General features: G+C 45.4%; 1 protein-coding gene across 1 annotated transcript in view; it reads left to right on the top strand.

Moving 5' to 3' along the window:
• The window catches only part of LOC306743902 (serine/threonine-protein kinase WNK2), a gene marked incomplete at both ends in the record, with an annotated part of 41,020 nt that extends 27,854 nt beyond the window's left edge, over window positions 1–13,166 (top strand). Inside the window, 15 exons of the mRNA XM_079226465.1 lie at window positions 402–707; window positions 915–958; window positions 2,174–2,333; window positions 2,435–2,551; window positions 3,100–3,270; window positions 3,557–3,599; window positions 3,792–3,890; window positions 4,306–5,078; window positions 5,535–5,592; window positions 5,686–5,759; window positions 5,927–6,606; window positions 7,207–7,433; window positions 7,652–7,876; window positions 12,169–12,476; window positions 12,819–13,166. Coding sequence (XP_079082591.1) covers window positions 402–707; window positions 915–958; window positions 2,174–2,333; window positions 2,435–2,551; window positions 3,100–3,270; window positions 3,557–3,599; window positions 3,792–3,890; window positions 4,306–5,078; window positions 5,535–5,592; window positions 5,686–5,759; window positions 5,927–6,606; window positions 7,207–7,433; window positions 7,652–7,876; window positions 12,169–12,476; window positions 12,819–13,166 — 3,633 coding nt within the window. The remainder of the gene's footprint in view (window positions 1–401; window positions 708–914; window positions 959–2,173; window positions 2,334–2,434; window positions 2,552–3,099; window positions 3,271–3,556; window positions 3,600–3,791; window positions 3,891–4,305; window positions 5,079–5,534; window positions 5,593–5,685; window positions 5,760–5,926; window positions 6,607–7,206; window positions 7,434–7,651; window positions 7,877–12,168; window positions 12,477–12,818) is intronic.
• Between the last annotated feature and the right edge of the window lie 2,947 nt (window positions 13,167–16,113).

The raw sequence follows: 16,113 nt of genomic DNA, 5'->3' as shown, positions 1-16,113 counted from the left end.
CCAGCAGCAACCGACGCCATGCTGCTGGAGGCCCTGGCCGTATTGCTGGAGGGAATAGAGTCACTGGAGAAGCAGAACCAGGACTGAGCGGATCAGTCTGTCAGACCCCTGCTGCAGTAAAATTAGAGGTTTTCCAGAGGGGCTGGTGCTCGAAAACAACATCCCTTTCGTCTGCAGCGGCTGCCAAAATCAACACAAAACGAAAGTTCCTTGTAGTAACTTTAATGTCGGATTAATTCAATAATGCAGATGAAAAAACAGGTGTTGGTATACTCACTGTACCTCATGAATGAAAACCCTGTTGACTATGTGTTTGAGGTCATGCAAGCATTTTTTTTTTTAGATATTCCAAGATAGCATAATGTTTCATAGAGTTGTGTTATCTTGTTTGTCTTCCACAGCAGGCGCAGGTCAGCCATCCTGAGCTCGTCTCCTCTGCTCAGCTCAGCCAGCCTGCAGTCTTCTCCTCACCTTTGCAGAATGGGTGCGACCTGGGCCCGGTCACCGCCGCTGCCCATGTGGACAAGACCCCATGCCAGCTGGCCCCGCAGGCCCAGAGTCAGGTTCAGAGCCAGATTCCTGCACTGCAGCCCTCTGACTCTCAGAAAGCATTATCTGGGTCTGCCAGTTTCAATCTGAGTCAGCAGAAACAGCTCAGCAGTCTCACCGGAGCTGCAGGTCAGGGTCCAACAGAGACCAACGCGGAGGTATGGCCATATGACTCACTTCCACATTGTTTAGTTCTCATTTTATATTTCTTCCTCTGCCCACCTTGCTTTGCAAACATACTAGTGCATTCACATGTAGTGCCACTGTACTTCCTCTCCAGTCACCATCCGGAATGTCAAATACAATACCCGATAAATGTTACTCTTTTATTCCTTCCCTCTGATTGTTTGTTTCTGTATCTGCAGGATCAAGCAGCAGAGAAACACACTGGAGGACAGAGCTATGACAGGTATCGACTTTATTCCCATCAGCCGTCTTTGCAGGTGACCAGTCAGGCATTGTCAGAATTGTAACAAATGGATAAGATAAGATAAGACGATCCTTTATTAGTGCCGCAGTGTGGAAATTGCAGGATTACAGCAGCAGTGCACACAAGAGACACATAGTAAATAGAAAATCAAGTAATATAAATAAACAGTAAAGAAGAATACAATAGCAATATTAAGTATACAGACGGAATAAAAAAGTATATGAAAAGTATTTAAATGTATTATATGTTGCACCAGATGATGAACCTAAGTGGATGAGCGTAAACTTAGCCAGCTCACATGTGATGTCAAATGGACATTAGTGTCCAGAGCAGCATTCTGACTGGTCATGACCAGTTTCCCGTCCTCTCTTACTTAAATAATTAGAGGCTCTATTGTTTACATGGTTGCAGTAGCCACACCCATCGTGAAAGGATGCCGAGCAGAACCTTGCATTGGTTGACTATATTTCTTTTTTGTCTCAAACAAAAAGTAAAAACAAAAGCATTGACTGTTTGTTTTTTACACTCCTTGAGTCACAGACGTTGTTTGCCTTTCGCAAACATTTAGGGCGTACCACTAATCCTCAAAAATGACGAAACAACTGCTAACTAGCTAGCTGTTCCTCCTATTGTAAAGTTAAAACCGTCCTATTTCTTATATTGTAATGTGGATCGCGTTGACAGCCGTCTTTGCTGACTAGTCTGGCAGGACATCGGCCAAAGGACCAGAGTCTACTGACGAACCCTCTTATGGCATCTATCAATCTTCCATATCATTGTGATCAGTGGACGGAAAAGCTCCTTTTCGTTTAAGTTCAGTTGTTCCTTCATAATCAATAGCAGATAGCTTATCCCCCACAAATCTATATCCCTTGTAAGCTCATGCGGAGTTTACAGTCACCCATGGTTGATACATCAGGCTCTTGCCAAATCCTGCAGGCATTCCAGAGCGGCGATAAACTTTACAAAACCTTTTCCCTAAGCAGCACGTCGAGGCCGGGGACGTAGAAATGTTTACTATTTCTCTTCTTGTCAATCTGCTGTCTTTTTCTTGGGCAACAGTTTTGAAAATGTTTGAAGAGGAACCTCGTTATCTTGAAGTCGATGGCCAATCTAAATGCAGAGCCGTGTGCTCGGTAGTCAGGTATTGACGGACAAGGCGACGCTTTAATTGATGTACTTTTATCTCCTCAGCGTCAACTCCGATGCCATGTCAGGGAAGGAGATGAGCGACGGCTATGAGGGGACCAATGGAGTCAAAGGCGAATGCAAAGTCCGCAAACACCACCGCAGGTCCACGCGCACTCGCTCTCGGCAAGAGAAGATCAGCAGGCCAAAGCTCACCATGCTCAACGTGGGTCACCAAAATATATGTCCAGACAGTTAAAAGACATCTCTTGAAGTCAAATGCCGTAGAAGCGTACGATGCATTTACTGTGTCTGCTCTCGCTGCAGTTGTGCAACACTGGCGATAAGATGGTGGAGTGTCAGTTGGAAACTCACAACCACAAGATGGTCACTTTCAAGTTTGACCTGGATGGCGACGCACCGGAAGCGATCGCGACATACATGGTACGTGGAGTCGGGGAGTACGTAAAGTCAGCGCCGCTTCAAATGATGCAAAGGTGTTCGGGTCGTGCTGCAAGCTGCCTGCGGAGCTTCCGGAAAGCTCAGAAGTCTGAAACTCCCCGTGTTGCTGAGCTGCAATGCAGCAAAAATATTTATCTCTCTCTCCTTCTCTCTCCTCCTCTCTCCTCCTGTCCCAAAAAAATCATATTTGACTCATGTCCATAGATAGATAGATGCATATTTATGGCATAACTGCTCCACCAACGTATCATGTATAATAAAAGTGGTCGGAGGCAAACGCCTACTTATGAAGCTCATCAAAGCAATGTGTGCTTATTCAACTTTATGTTGCGAAATGATTCGAAACATAAATACTTGGAAAAACTTCACCAATTACGCAAAAGTAGTCATTGGATTTTCTTGCGCCTTATTGAATAGAAGATGCATCTGGTGCTCTTTTCTAGGCGTGTTCATACATCTGTTGTTCCTGGCACAGTTTTATTTCAAGCGTTTCTTGTCGGGCTAAAACCTCTGCTGTTCTGTCGCCTCAGGTGGAGAATGACTTCATTCTGCCGTTAGAAAAAGAAGTGTTCATCGAGCAGCTCAAGGACATTGTGGACAAGGCTGAGGACATGCTGAGCGAGGACGCAGAGGGCGAGAGGAACTCCGACCAAGGAGGCAGTCCCAAACAGAGCGACGGCGCCGGCGCTCTGGGAGCAGAGGTGAGAAAGGAGCCGTTGACAGTGAATAGTTGCGATGGCGCACTCTGTCCACCATTGCCTTGGATTCATCATCCCGACGGCACTCTCGAGATGACTCTGCACCCAACGCTGCCAACAAGAGCTGCCAAAAATACCACTCCTGCTGATGGGACATTTTTATTTAACTCAATTTGTTTCTAAAGGTTCAGCTTTTTTTGGCTGGTTGAGAAAACCTTTTTAAATGCTTATTAAATGGATGCACATCAAATCTGTGTAGTAATCCTCTCTTTTCTTTTAGGGGTTGAAGGCGTCTGCACCCAGCACACCGCAGCTGGTGTACCAGCAAAATGGTAAGATTTTGAGCTACCTGGAACTTATGTATTCACTCAAACAAAATCCTTTTCAGATATAGTTCAACTCAGCCGCCTCCCTGCACATGTGCATTTTAAAGAGGCCTATTACAATGTGAGGATGACTTTCTGAATTAATATTATAGTTGAAGTGCATTCATGAGTTTTCCTTTTTCACTCTGTCCTCTTCAGTCCTCCACACTGGCAAGCGGTGGTTTATCATCTGCCCCGTGGCGGAGACGCCTGTATTGGACGAAGAGAAGACGCCATCTCACACCTCTACAGCCCAGGGTATGCCGCTCACTCAGAAACACAGAATCAAGAATGCTTTACGTCTTGAGATGCACTGCTTTGCCATATGAGCCCGACGAGCTGCAGCTTTCTTTGCCAGTAGTATATTTTCTATAGAATAAGCTGAATCTTTTCTGTCTGGCTTGCTGCTGTTTATAGTGAAGATAGTGCGCGTGCATCGGAGTGTGGTTCATCTGTTGGGGTCAGTTATATAAGAGTGCTTCTGCAGTGGTTCTAGGCAGAAATGAAGAGCGGGATTCGTACTGCGGCTGACAGAGCCTGATGGGGGACGACAGGCAGTGACGTAACACTCGGGGCCCCCACAGGACCCAGCCTCCCTTCATAATGGCCTTGGCTGTTTAGCTCCCGATCGGATCTGCTCCTAATTAACTCTGGTCTTTTTATGTCCCCCCAGAATCTGAAACGGCTGTCAGGCAGAACGGCAACACGACTGCAGCGGCGACCCCAGTCGCGTCTTTATCCTCCCAAAGCCTGTCGTCCTCCTCCGCCGCGTTGACCCCTGCAGCGCAGACCTCAGTTCCACCTCAAGACCAAAACATTGACAAAACCCGGATCCAGCAGCCTCAGCCCTGTGTCACGAAACACACGCTCGCTGCCGGCGGTGCCAGCCATCACAGCTTCCTTCCTGTGGAAGAGCCTTGCATCTCCGCTGTCTCGATGGTCACGGACATCCCATGCTGCGCTATTGTGCCGCCCCTCTCTCTGGATGTGAACGCTGTTGATAAAGGAGCGTCCAGTGGTTTGACCTCTTCCCAAACGAATCAGAAGGCCAGTCCCTCTGGAGAACTACCCCCTCAGCTGGCCTCCCACCAGGCCGTGGTCCTGCAGCAGCCCTATGCCACGCCCATGCAGCCCGGGACCGTCACCTCCCAGCCCCAGAGTCCGGCGCATCAGACCCCGCAGAACTCGGGGCACCAGCAGCCAGCCAGCGGGGGGCCGGGCGAGTCGGACAGCGAGGGTCCACGCAGGGTGGAGTTCGCTGACCGCACCATCAAGACTTTGGACGAGAAGCTGAGGAACCTGCTGTATCAGGAGCACGCTCCCTCCCAGCCCTCCAGCACCGCCTCCGACCCCCAGGCCTCCGGTACGGAGGGAGTCGGCTCGCCTCCGGTCTCTGACGGCCAGAGCTCCGAGGGAGCGCATGCAAAGAAGAAAGGGGAGCTGCTGGTAAAATACACGTTTGTTTGTGTGTGTGTGTGTGTGTGAGAGAAATCTGAGCATTCAGACTCTGGTAAGGAGCTAAGTTAACGGCAACATCATTGAATCGTTTCCCTGCACTGTATCATCGATTTGACGATTGGCTGTTTAAGAGCAAGACGAATACTGTGTTTAGAAAGCGGGTAGGATAACACAATTACTGCCGTCAGCACCGTAACTCATCGTGATCTCTTTCTCTGGCAGCTTCATTTTGTGTGTGTGTGGTTCTCTGTGTGCATGCTTGCTGCCTAAAAAATAAAAATCAGGGTCTGAGTCACACAGACAAAACTGAGGTCAGGAGAAGATTGATGGCTAGCCGTCCCACACTGATCTAGTGCATGTAACGATTTACCACTTTCTGCTACTCGAATGATTGCGACCTCCCACACACACAAACACACACACCCTTCTCTTTTTCTCTGTCAGCCTCAGATTCCTGAGCGCACAGATAGTGTGGGTGCACTAAGTGACTCTGCAGTGGCAGGTAGGTAGCATTATTTATGTAACGTTGTCCATATCTCGGTATTGCCGAATGCTGGTTTGAGCACCTGTTCCATCATTCTTCCTGGTCCTTTAGCCGCTAACAGGGTTTCCAACAGAAGAGACGTGACCAGCAGCTCCGGTTCCTGTGGCTCCAAAAGCCGTTTTCAAGTAAGAATCCACTAAATGTCCTTTGACCGAATGTAATTATATTACATAAGTCATGATCTAATAATAGATCATGACTGAAGCCTTTGTTTGGGTCCAGTTCGCTGCATTAGTTGATGATGTTTATGGCCCCTAACTTTGTTATAAACACAGGCTTCTGTTCCTTCCAGATCATCCCCACTCCACCGGATGTCATTTGCCGTTTAGAGAAAGGCAAGAAGAGTGGTAGCACCTGCAGTTCCCCGGCACCCTCTAGTGGTTCTGCAGGCTCGTACAGCCAGTCCCAGTCCCAGTCCCAGTCCCAGTCCCAGTCCCAGTCCCCGGCCAGGAAAGAAGAGGACTGCGCGGTCGTGGGCAAATCCCCTGCGACGGCCGCAGCCGATCATGCAGGAACGTCCAAACCGCACAGCAGTAACCGCTACTCGGCCCCGCCGAACTTCCATCACGCCACCCCGACGACCAGCCCCGATGTCACGCCGCGCCACATCCCCCGGGCCCAGACGATGGACACCCCGACCCACCACAGCTACCACCGCTCCGCTCACCTGTACTCCGACTCGGCGGACGAGGACAGCAGCAGCGTCGCCCTCCCTCCGGCTCCCCCGGCTCACGCCCCGTCGGAGCACAGTGGAAGCGACCTCATGAAGAGGGCCGTGGCCTTCCTGCGGCGCACGGGTCGGAGCAAAAGCGAGCAGAGCTCCGACTCGCCGAGCCGACAGGCCGCGGCCATGAACGGTCACGCTCCCTCGCCGGCCGCGGGACACGCCCACTCGTCGTACATCAGCAGTGACAATGACTCCGAGTTTGAGGATGCAGATATGAGGAAAGAACTGCAGAAGCTGAGAGAAAAGTAAAGTAACCTTCACACAAGCCAGGTTCAAAATGATCGTTTCCTTTTCTTGACATTACGGTCAAAGTTCTTTAACAATGGGAATTTTTAAATATCTCTTTGTACCACTCCATACATTAGGAAAAAAAGGGAAAACAAATCTGCATTTGTTTAGTAATGAAATGTTGTATAAATCAGACTAATGAATGAATTTGTAAAGTTTGGATGTAAGAGCTGCTGAAGGGGAGATTTCTGGCTCCGAGTCTGAGAAAAATCAAATTTTTCAGGGTTGTTGAGTTTGTTTATTTTTTGATTTTTTTGACACTAATGATCATGTAGAAGCCCGCAAAATGATCAGATGCCGTTAAGTGGAGGCTCGTCAGTCGAGTCGACACAACTTTGTTTCTGAAAGACATGGAGAGGTTTTTGAATGACTTCATAATCTGACGCGTGCATCTCGTTAGTTGTCTGTCGACGCAGGTATCATGACTGCAAGCTGTAATGACGGAGGCTTTAGTGGACCACACGGAGAGTAAATTACTGAGGGAATGCTTGAAAAAAGAAAAGTACTTGCAGGTAGTTTATTCTCTGTCCGTTTTTCTCCCTGCACCGTCTCACTAGACACATGAAGGAGATCTCTGAGCTGCAGGCGTTCCAGAGGGGCGAGATCGAGCACCTGTACACGGAGCTGGGCAAAGCGCTGCCCCCCAATGTCGGCCTGCTTCACGCTGCGCCCCCAAATGGCCGCCGGCGCAGGGCCAGCAAGCACAAGCTGAAGGCTGGGAAACTGCTGAATCCGATGGTGCAGCAGCTCAAAAACAATCTTAACACCTCCGCAGAGAGGAAAGGTGTGTGGGCTTCGGATGGCGGGGTGACAAGCGCTGTATGGGATGAGTCGTTCGTATGCGAGAGCATTTTTTTTTTTCCGGTCTGAAAGCACACAAGTTGAAAGAAGACAGGGATGGTTCAGAAAACCGTAGGATTGTGTGATTCACAGAGTGATTCACTCTGACTCGCACTTCTTTTTGTTTAGTTTTTTTCTCTTCTTTCTTTTTCTGCTCCAAAGGTGAGAGCGCCGCCAGCTCATCCAGCTCCCCGGCTAAAAGTTCAGTTCTGTCAGACGGCTCCGCTCACTCCAGCGGCAGCTGCAGCTCCAGCAATCAGCCCAGTGCCGCCCCGGAGCAGGTCCACACCCAGCAGCCCTGCTCCCTGAAGGGCTCCTTCTCCTCAGACAACATCTACGGCGGGCTACACAGGGACGGAGCGGCCAACCAAGCCGGCCCCGGCCAAGGTACACATTCTGGGTTCATGTGCATGCTGGGGTGTGAGTGTGTGTGTGTGTGTGTGTGTGGATGGGACATGTCATCTACAAAACAGCCACTAGGGCTAAGGCAAATGCTCAACAGTGTTAATGCTGTAGCAGGAGGAGCCTCATCTCCAAGACACAAGCACACCTCTTAAAGTACGATGTGTTTATATTTCTAAGGCGATAAACATCGTATCATAATCGTATACAATACATTTAAGTGGGACACATTTTATAGTTCACATTGTACATTTCCATTATAAGTCAATTCAAGTCCTACGTTGTATTTGTAGCACTGGGAGAAATGAATAAATGTGAGTTCATATTCAGTTGATGCCAAGAACGTGATGTAAATATGATACAAACACACATACTAATAAATACAGTATATATGGTTTATAAAACCTTATTATATTATAATTCAATACACATTTTTAGACTACTGCAACTTTAATAGATGCATTTTACGGTTAACGGCCCTGGGTCCATCACTGTTATGAAAACCAAGAGATGTCTCCATTCCAACAGTCAATAACGCATGCTGACAACTTTATTGAGTTTGCCAACAATATTTTTTAAATGTCACTGTAACTTCTATATTCTTCCACAAGCGGTACCAGTTTGCCATTTTTTTTTTCGTTCGTTTGAGACGTTTTTAATCTAGTTAATTTGAATCAACTTTAGTCAATAATTCCAAAGTTTCCTGTGATTTTTAATTTACTCTGAATTTTGTTCACAAGTTATTACTTGATCATTTTGATGTGGAGTATAAAGTTTTTGCAAAATCATTTTTCCTACATTTTATTCTTGAATTGCAGTGTATTTTCATGTTTACGTCGTTACAAAAGCACGTTTTGGGGACAGGTGCAAAAACCGTATGTTCTTACCCGATGATGCTCCGTGTTCAGATGTAATTATCACCAGATGATGTAAATGGGATCCTGCGTATCGTGCACTTTTCTTCTTTGTGTCCTCTGCTGGTGCTTTTGATGTTGGGGGTTTCTCATCCCAGTCTCTGTGCACTTTTACAAAGCGTCTCTCTTGTTTCTTCTCTTCTTCCCTCTTATATTCATTTTCACAGGCTGGACGGTTTACCACCAAACGTCAGAGAGAGTCACCTATAAATCTAGTAGCAAACCACGCACTAGATTCCTCAGTGGACCTGTGTCTCTGTCCATCTGTTTGTATTTGTTCTTTTCTATTTCCCCTCGCTCATTTCCACCCTCTCTTTATTTAACCTGCCTCTCTCTCTTCTATCAACCATTCAAAGCAAAATTAAAGAAATGTATCTGTAATATAGTGGATCTTGTATTTCACCCCCCACAGGCCTCGTCACCTGACACTCATCTTCTATTCCCACCACTCTCCCTCAACAACCTCAAAACTTTTGTTTCCGTGTGATATTTTCCTTCTTAACGCCAGAGGATATCCATCACATGCACACGTGATGCTAGCATTCGACAAAGTTAACGGAATCTCAGTAATATAGGAAAACGACGGCTTGTGCAGCCGGGAAATGTTTCCTTTTTAAAATGTTTTATTCTTAAGCGACCCATGAAGCAGGTCGCGTTTCTGTGTCTCTGCCGTCAGTCCCGTCACCGGTTGCCGCTGCCTGGCGTCGTAATCGGTGCCTGTGGACACTCGTTTGTGCCACTTAAAGTTGGATCACGGCGCCTTTTTGGTTCCCAGTCATGTTAGTCCGTCCCTGGAAAGCGCTTATGCTCACGTTATGTCTTCCTTTAGTAACATCCGTGTCCTCTCGGGGGTTGGAAGTTCTGCATCAGCTTTTATTTAAAACCCTGGGACTACAGGATTGGATGAAATGACTGAAAAAGACCTTCATCAAATCCAGGCTTTTAGCTTGATGCCATTGTTTTTGGCAAAGCAGAAGCTTCTTAGCTTGATGGTTGTAACCGTTTGAGGGTAATTCCTAGATCTCTTGATATCAAGTGTAGCCACCAGCTCTGGGTCTGCATTGCTGGGCAGCGCTTTAGACGGCTGTAGCAGCTAACATGCGCTTTGCGGAGTATTGCCACTGTCTCTGGTGGTCAGAGAGAATGAGGCAGAACACAGAGTGAACTCTGAATGACCCCAAAGAGTCTGGCCACCATTCAGTTTCTTGGCATGAAGGTTGAAAAGGAAACATATCCAGGGTGTGCGGGCCGCTTATAGTGTGTGGCCTCCAATACCCAGGCTGCAGGAAACTTAGACGTTATAGGTTTTTTTTCCCCTCTTTTTAATCCGTCGTCTGGCATTCATCCACAATTCACAGAATCCATTCATAAACCATTCATTCATGGGTATAATGCCCCCTCCCCCTCATACAAATGCTTTGTGCAGTGCTTCTGGCTTAAAAAAACAAACAAACGCACTGGGGCTAGTTCTCTCCAAACATGGGCCTGAGGTCGGATCTAAAACCTGTGTGTGTGTGTGTGTGTGTGTGTGTGTGTGTGTGTGTGTGTGTGTGTGTGTGTGTGTGTGTGTGTGTGTGTGTGTGAGAGTGTGTGAGAGAGAATGCCAAAACCTTTTTATTTAATTTTATTGTGCGTTTCCATCCACTGTTAATTTTAATTGTATAAGATCTCCCCGAGTCCAGGCACTTTGCCCAAGTCAGCGCTCCTCTGTGCGTTAACACAGAGGGGAACAAAACAAGCGCCCTCCCCTGATAGGCAGCTCTCTCTGTCCCTCATGTTTGGACGGAGAAGACGTGCATGGTGCAGGCGCCAGGCAGCGCACTGATGGAGACTTGCTCCGCCACATGAAGGGCTGTATCATCAATATTACTTCCTTTTTTTATTTTCTTCCTCCTCCTTCCTTCCTCCTTCCACCTCTCCCGAGTTTACCTGCATGTTTTTCCAACTTAAGCGCTGACTCCGATGAGCTCCAGCTCTCATCTGTGTGCTCTTTCAAGTTTTCTTTTCCTTTTTTTTATTTTTGGTTTCACGTTTTTGGTTTCACAGGCATTCTCACATCGACAAAAGGGATCTCTTTTAAATCCAGTCTTCCTGTCGTAGACGACACTATTGTCTCGTTGCGGCCTCTCGCTACCAACACATCCTCAACTAAATAAAACAATATTTTAAATCAAAATGGCGATTCAGATGATAGTGAATGCATTTTACTAGATTTCTGTCCAACACAGCATTGTTTATAAAAACACGTCTGCTGTTTTCAGTAAGTTAATTCAGAAGGCAGCATTTAAAAAAACATGATGGTCTTCATCCTGACATTGTTGCTAATAAACGCAGGAACTATTTAAGAGTCGCACCCCGAGGCTCGGTGTGCTTCCCGTCAGGTCCGCGTTCCCATAGTCGACTTTTCCAAATGATTTTAAAGAGAACACCTCGGCTCTTTCTTCCAGCCCTCCTCACTTTTAAACCCCTTTGTCCTCCTTTTCCCTCTTTCTCTCTCCCCAATTGTTTTTAATAGCTGAATGTGCTTCTGAAGCAGCTTTTCCACATCCGTGTGGTGTGCAGTGTGTCCTGGCCTAACTGTTCCTGTCTTGTGCTGTTTTACCTTCTCATAGGGTCCACTCTGAAACGACTATGTCTAGGCAAAGAGCGCAGTAGTAGTAACTATCATTTACTTTCTTACTCTGTCAATTCTTACCTTGTTCTCACTATTTTAGTCCTCTTTTTTTTTTTTTTTTTTGTATGTGCACTTTATTTATTTTTTTTTCTTTCTTTTTTTCGGCACTTTGTTGCGGTTATTTTCGAAGATGTGGGTACGCTACAGATTGTTGCATTGATTTTGGTTTTGTCGTTGTTCTGCATGGCGGTGTCGGTGTCTTGATTGCTCAATTTTGTCATTGCTTCCATATCCACCATTTGATTTGTCTATAGAAGTCACTCATGTTGAAATCCTTTGGCTGCTCTGTTGGCAAAACATGTCGCGGTAAATAAGTTGTACACAAAACCAGCAGGACTATTCTTAAGATAAGATAAGATAACCCTTTATTAGTCCCGCAGTGGGACTACAGCAGCAGGTAAACACAAGAGACTCATAGTAAAATAAAAGTAGTATAAATAGTAATATAAATAAACAGTAAAAGTATTATCTATCTATCTATCTATCTATCTATCTATCTATCTATCTATCAAAAAAGTATGTATATTAAAGTTGGCTTTCATGAAGGTGATGTAAAAGGTTAATTGTGTCTAAAGTGCCTCACATCACGCCAAACAGCAGCCAATTGATTTGACTGACATCTTTATTTATTTTTTATTTTTTAATTGTGACCTTCGACAGCTTTTTAATACCTTTTTGTGTCTTTCCAGGGTCCGCTTTCACCGCCGCCGCGGCTCACACGGCCTCCAGTCAGACGCAGCCGTCGCTCACCGCGGCCACGCCCTCGCCGTCTCCCCGGCCAATCACTCGGCTCGCCCAGGTCCAGACCAACAACAGCAACAACAAGAGGGGCGTGTTCACCGACGACTTCCACAAACTGGTGGACGACTGGACGAAGGAGACCGTGGCGGCGGCGGCGGCCAATCAGCTGCGGCCCTCCCTCAACCAGATCAAGCAGCAGAGACGCCAGCAGGACCTGCAGGCCGGGGCGCCGCCCACGGGAGCAGCCGCACGTGAGGTATTCAAAAAGGAGACGACCGCTCGAGGGATGGATGATGAAGCATCGGTTGTGCTTTGATCTCTTGATAGTGTAACGGTACAAGAAATTCACGGTTCGGTGCGTACATTGGTTCCAACTTTACGGGTGAAACTCGCTCTGCAGAATTTCTGTTCCGCGTGTTCGAGTCGTAGACATAAAGCGGCTGTTTGGGTCACGGCGATTCCGAGAAAGGATGACCGAACCGAACGTCCTGCATCGAGTTGTTCAATACAATACAAGTATTGTATTGTTAAACCCCCGATCTATGACATTTGAGGCGGTCGATGCAGCACTTAGTACAACACCTCCCTTCTGTTTCAGATGAAATGCCACGTTGGTCCCCGCAAGTTCCAGCTGCCTCTTTCCGGCCCGCTGACTGCTGCTTTAGGCCCCGGCGGGCCCGCGAGCCTAGCTCCCAACTCCTCCGCCGCGCTCCCTAATGGGTGCCTTTTACCCGCGGGCTCCTACGGAGGGATGGCTCCTGGTCCTGTTTACCCGCAGCAGTGGCCCGGCATGCCGAGTCCTGTCGGGTCCGCGGGTCCCGCCGGCCTGCTCGGTGCTGCAAGAATGATGCCCTATGCCACAGTGGAAACCCCAGGGCTCCAAGCCTCTCTGGGCACGCACGACCCCGAGAGTGGCCCCTCTCCGAAAACCACTAGGACTACCTAATCCGCTCACGAACATTTGTCGGTGTGTTTGGGCACCGTCGTCCAACTTCACCCCGCTGTGGTTCACCAGAGCCACAAATGTACATAATCTGATCTTGTAAATTACATGACGCAAGTGTTGATATTCTTTATACAACACTTATATCAGTAGTTTATGTGTGTGTGTGTGTGTGTGTGTGTGTGTGTGTGTGTGTGTGTGTGTGTGTGTGTGTGTGTGTGTGTGTGTGTGTGTGTGTGTGTGTGTGTGTGTGTGTGTGTGTGTGTGTGAGAGTGTGTGTGAGAGTGTGTGTGAGAGTGTGTGTGAGAGTGTGTGTGAGAGTGTGTGTGAGAGTGTGTGTGAGGTGTATACTATACAGTGCGTGTTAAGTATGTATGTCTGAATACCTAACGCTTTTTTGGCTTTGGTTTTGACTAAACTCGGCCATACAAGACAATTTGTCTGCAGTCTCGGAAAAAAAACATTTTTCACTTTATTCTTTATTACTGCAGTTTTCTTTGTTTTTGTTTTTTTTCACCTTTCTCACTTTAAACACTACATTGGAATCCAGATGCCAGTGGTGTGAGATACAGTTACAAGACAGTATTTATGATGAAGATATTTTAAGGAATGTAGTGCCTTGAACATTGATTTATAGATTTGTTTTTTTTCTTCTGTGAAACAAAGCATGTGTGCATCCAAGTTATTTTATTTGATGGTAGCTTGAGTGCAGTCTCTTCTTTTTTTTTTGTTTAATGCATTACAGACACTTTTATTTTTGGTTTACATATGAATGCCCTTGTAGAACTGCACTATTAACACTATGCTCTTATTTAAAAATAATAATAAAGTCATGTTTTAACCCTTGTTTACTTTCCACCCCTGTAACAGATGGAATGCCATAGTGGTGAGATGAACCGTTGCCTTGCAGAAACAAATGGTTAATGTGCGACTGATGAGAGAAAGGAAAAAATAAATAAAAAAGTGTTACGCCAGCAGCCAAAACCCACTCTTTCAGGTCAAATGGTTCAGTCGGACGCGGCGTCTTTTTGATAGGACAACTGGTGCGTTGTCCAAGAGTTGGCAGTGTTGCAGCCTTGTGCTCAGAGGAAAGGCGGAGTCCAGAGCCATGTATGCTGTACATCGTTCATTCTACAGTATATGCCTCTGGTAGCGTTCTGATCAGAATGTAGCAATTATTATGTGAAGGCTTGAGGCTCAAAAGTGCAATTTAACCCCTCCACAAAAGCTTTGATCGTGGCCTTTGCCACAAGCCTTATCTCTGATGTGTGCAACGGGAGCAAGCTGGAAATAAAAAAGTTGAACAAAGTTACAAATCACCAAGCGACAGACGGAAGTTACCCGGCAGAGTATAAACATTACAAACCTCCAAGCAAGCAAGTCACGACTGCTAAATGTTCTTTCAACTCTGCTATCCTATTACTCGGCATACACTGTATGTGAAATGTGTTGTGCAATCACCAGTTAAGTCTGATGTTTTTAAATTACTTGATGTTTAAAGGTTTTTCTTTTTTTTTCTTTTATGCTGCTATCGTCTAAGGTGATTCCACTGTACAGTTGAGCATTATATTCACTTAACATGGTACTTTAATACAATTTAAATTAAAGAGCGAGACGCTCACAAAGCAGTGTTATTGCGTCGTGGAAATGTTTATGTTTATTTCCCAGGTTGCTTCGGGTGACAGCCTTTTTTTTTTTTTCTTTCATTTTATTTCCAGTAATGTATTGCAAAATTCAAATACTTGATGCGGGAGATTTGCACAATATAGTCTCCCTTAATTCTAATCTGTGTTTAAGAGGTTCCTACACTGTGTATATAGTGGGTTTCACCGCCTTTTTTTTCTCCTGTCACTGACAAGCATGGCCAAATGTTCATGTTCCACAAAGCAAAGATAAACATTACAGCTACAGTGGTTCGATATTTCACAACGCCACAACACATGTAAAAGGTTACAGCATCCCAATTCTGCCAAGCTGTGAATTGTACAGTTTTCTTGTAGTTTATATTTGTACTTTTTTTTTGGGACTGTTTAGAGGTGGTGATGGTGGTGGTGGTGGTGGGGGTTGGTTTGATGAATATGAATACATCAATTCGGTTTGAATTGGACTTTTATAGGATATTATGCAGAGTCGTCTGCTTTGGTGAAATACTTCCAGTCGTAAGAGATTTCTGTTCTCTGTCACTTATATCTGGTTTTGTTCCACCGCCTTCTGCTGCCAACCCTTTGGCGAGCAGAGGAAGGCATAAATGTTTTTGGCGTATTCATTTGGATGAAGTGATCAGATGGAGGAGGAAGATGAAGAGGAGGAGTAGTCCTGACACTTCCTCCCTCTGCTCATTCTCTTCTCTCCCCACAACATTGCCCCCTGCTGAATATGCGCCGATTGTCAAAGGCTTGTATTCAAACTGTGGGATTGCTTCTGCCTGCTGTGTGTCCCACTGCATTACCCCACCCTGCCCTGCTGCACTCTAATCACAGACTGTATGTTCAGAGAGAAATAAATATTATTTTGTGCTTGATGGTATGTTTCCATGTGTTTTTATTTCATTTCAGAGCTTATAATCACATTTAAATAATCTATTTAATCTATATATTATATATATATATATAAAAATTCAAATATATATATTTATAAAAAATTCAAATATATATATAAATACATGTCAATATGTATACAAAATTCAAATATATAAAAAATATATATATTTATAAAAAAACTAAAATATATATAAATACATATCAATTTATAAAAAGATTATATATATATATATATATATATATATAAATACACATCAATATTTATAAAAAAGTATATATATATATGTATGTATTTATATTTATATATGTATGTATATAAACATATACATAAATATACATAAACTGATCTGTTAATCGAATATATATATATATATTTTTGTTGTGTATTCATAAGTATTTTTATCGATTTA

Source organism: Taurulus bubalis (assembly GCF_910589615.1).
Source record: "Taurulus bubalis genome assembly, chromosome: 11".
Classification (NCBI taxonomy): Eukaryota; Metazoa; Chordata; class Actinopteri; order Perciformes; family Cottidae; genus Taurulus; species Taurulus bubalis.
The sequence above is the reverse complement of the archived record's forward strand: the minus strand, read 5'-3'. Positions and strand labels throughout refer to the sequence as shown.